General features: G+C 39.2%; 1 protein-coding gene across 1 annotated transcript; it reads right to left on the bottom strand.

Moving 5' to 3' along the window:
* Nucleotides 1-67: 67 nt before the first annotated feature.
* Nucleotides 68-828, bottom strand: Tsp_13347 (hypothetical protein). The gene is made up of 2 exons (XM_003366003.1): nucleotides 405-828; nucleotides 68-162 (listed from the first exon to the last, which is right to left on the bottom strand). Exons 1-2 carry the CDS (start codon nucleotides 826-828, stop codon nucleotides 68-70), a joined length of 519 nt encoding a protein of 172 aa, XP_003366051.1.
* Between the last annotated feature and the right edge of the window lie 454 nt (nucleotides 829-1,282).

Genomic DNA, 1,282 nt, shown 5'->3' with positions numbered 1-1,282 from the left:
TTCTTAAAAAAATGTTTTTATATTAATTTTATTACGTTGGTACTCTACTCGTAAGCCTAGCTACACGTCACTCCTGGAAACCGTAAGCTGCGCTACTTCTCACGAAGCCCGTTTCACGCGTATAGTCATCGTCCATTTGCTGCACTACCGACTCGGTTTTACCTAGTTCATCAATGATCAGTCGTAGAAACTAACAGAATTACAAGTGGTGCTTTTGTGCTCTTTTGTTCATGCGGCTGTGATAGTCTTCCAGATGATTAGCCAATGCCTATGTGGAACCAAATGTCATTCACAGTTTTTACTTTTTTCTTATTTCCCGATTATCCATATTATCTTAAGGTTAAACAACTCTTGGTACCAGGATGGGGCAATCTTAAAAGTCCTATCCCTGCACTAGCAGTTACTCTGAGCCAGCAGCCGCACAACAGCCTTTTTGATAAAAATTAATATATCATTGGTCGGGGAATGATACATTAAAAATTGCACACCGGATTTTGTTGATGTTTGCTCAGCAGTGATCCACAGATCCTGTCGCCTGGCCAGAAGTTGTGAGTATCTCTGTACTGAACGGCCGTAGTACATTGTGTTTTGGGCCTGGTCCCACGATGGAAAATATGGGGCAGTATCTGCGCTAGTGGAGGCATTATTTGCCAGATCATCATATATCTCTGTTACTGGATTCTGATCCCCTGCAGCCAGCCGTTTCAATTCATTCAGCTGCTGGTATAATGTATGCGGGTCCACTCTTCGGCCATCTGCATGCTCGCAAGTTTGTATTACTTGAGTGGCATCCAGATTAGTATACAGTTTTCCACAGCAACCTCTCATTCCTTAAATTCGAAACGAAATGGCTTGCTTATGATATTACACAACAATAACATCGTGCTATATTAAAACAATTCCATTTACCGATGCACATATCCAACATTTGTCATTGCAATTTGTGCGTTTCAGGGTGTAGCACAGTTCTCTGTATACTAATTTCTGTTGGTTTTTTTGGATAGATGCAAACTGAATTTCATCGTCCTTCCATCAGTAAGAACTTTCGAACACAAAGCACTGAACTCAAATGCAAGACCAAACAAAAATTGATAGTCTGAACTATTCAAAGCGTAAATTTGTCATGCATCATTTCTCAGATAAGAAAATTAATCATTAGAAAGCAATAAATCAAATGCTTAAATGTTGCAACAGTGGCAGCTGCATAAAGTAGGACAGTGACGAAAATTATTTCCATTATCATAACATCAAATTTTAAACATTGTCTTTGATCTTTATTACC

This window comes from Trichinella spiralis, assembly GCF_000181795.1.
Source record: "Trichinella spiralis strain ISS 195 chromosome Unknown Scfld6735, whole genome shotgun sequence".
Taxonomy (NCBI): domain Eukaryota; kingdom Metazoa; phylum Nematoda; class Enoplea; order Trichinellida; family Trichinellidae; genus Trichinella; species Trichinella spiralis.
The sequence above is the reverse complement of the archived record's forward strand: the minus strand, read 5'-3'. Positions and strand labels throughout refer to the sequence as shown.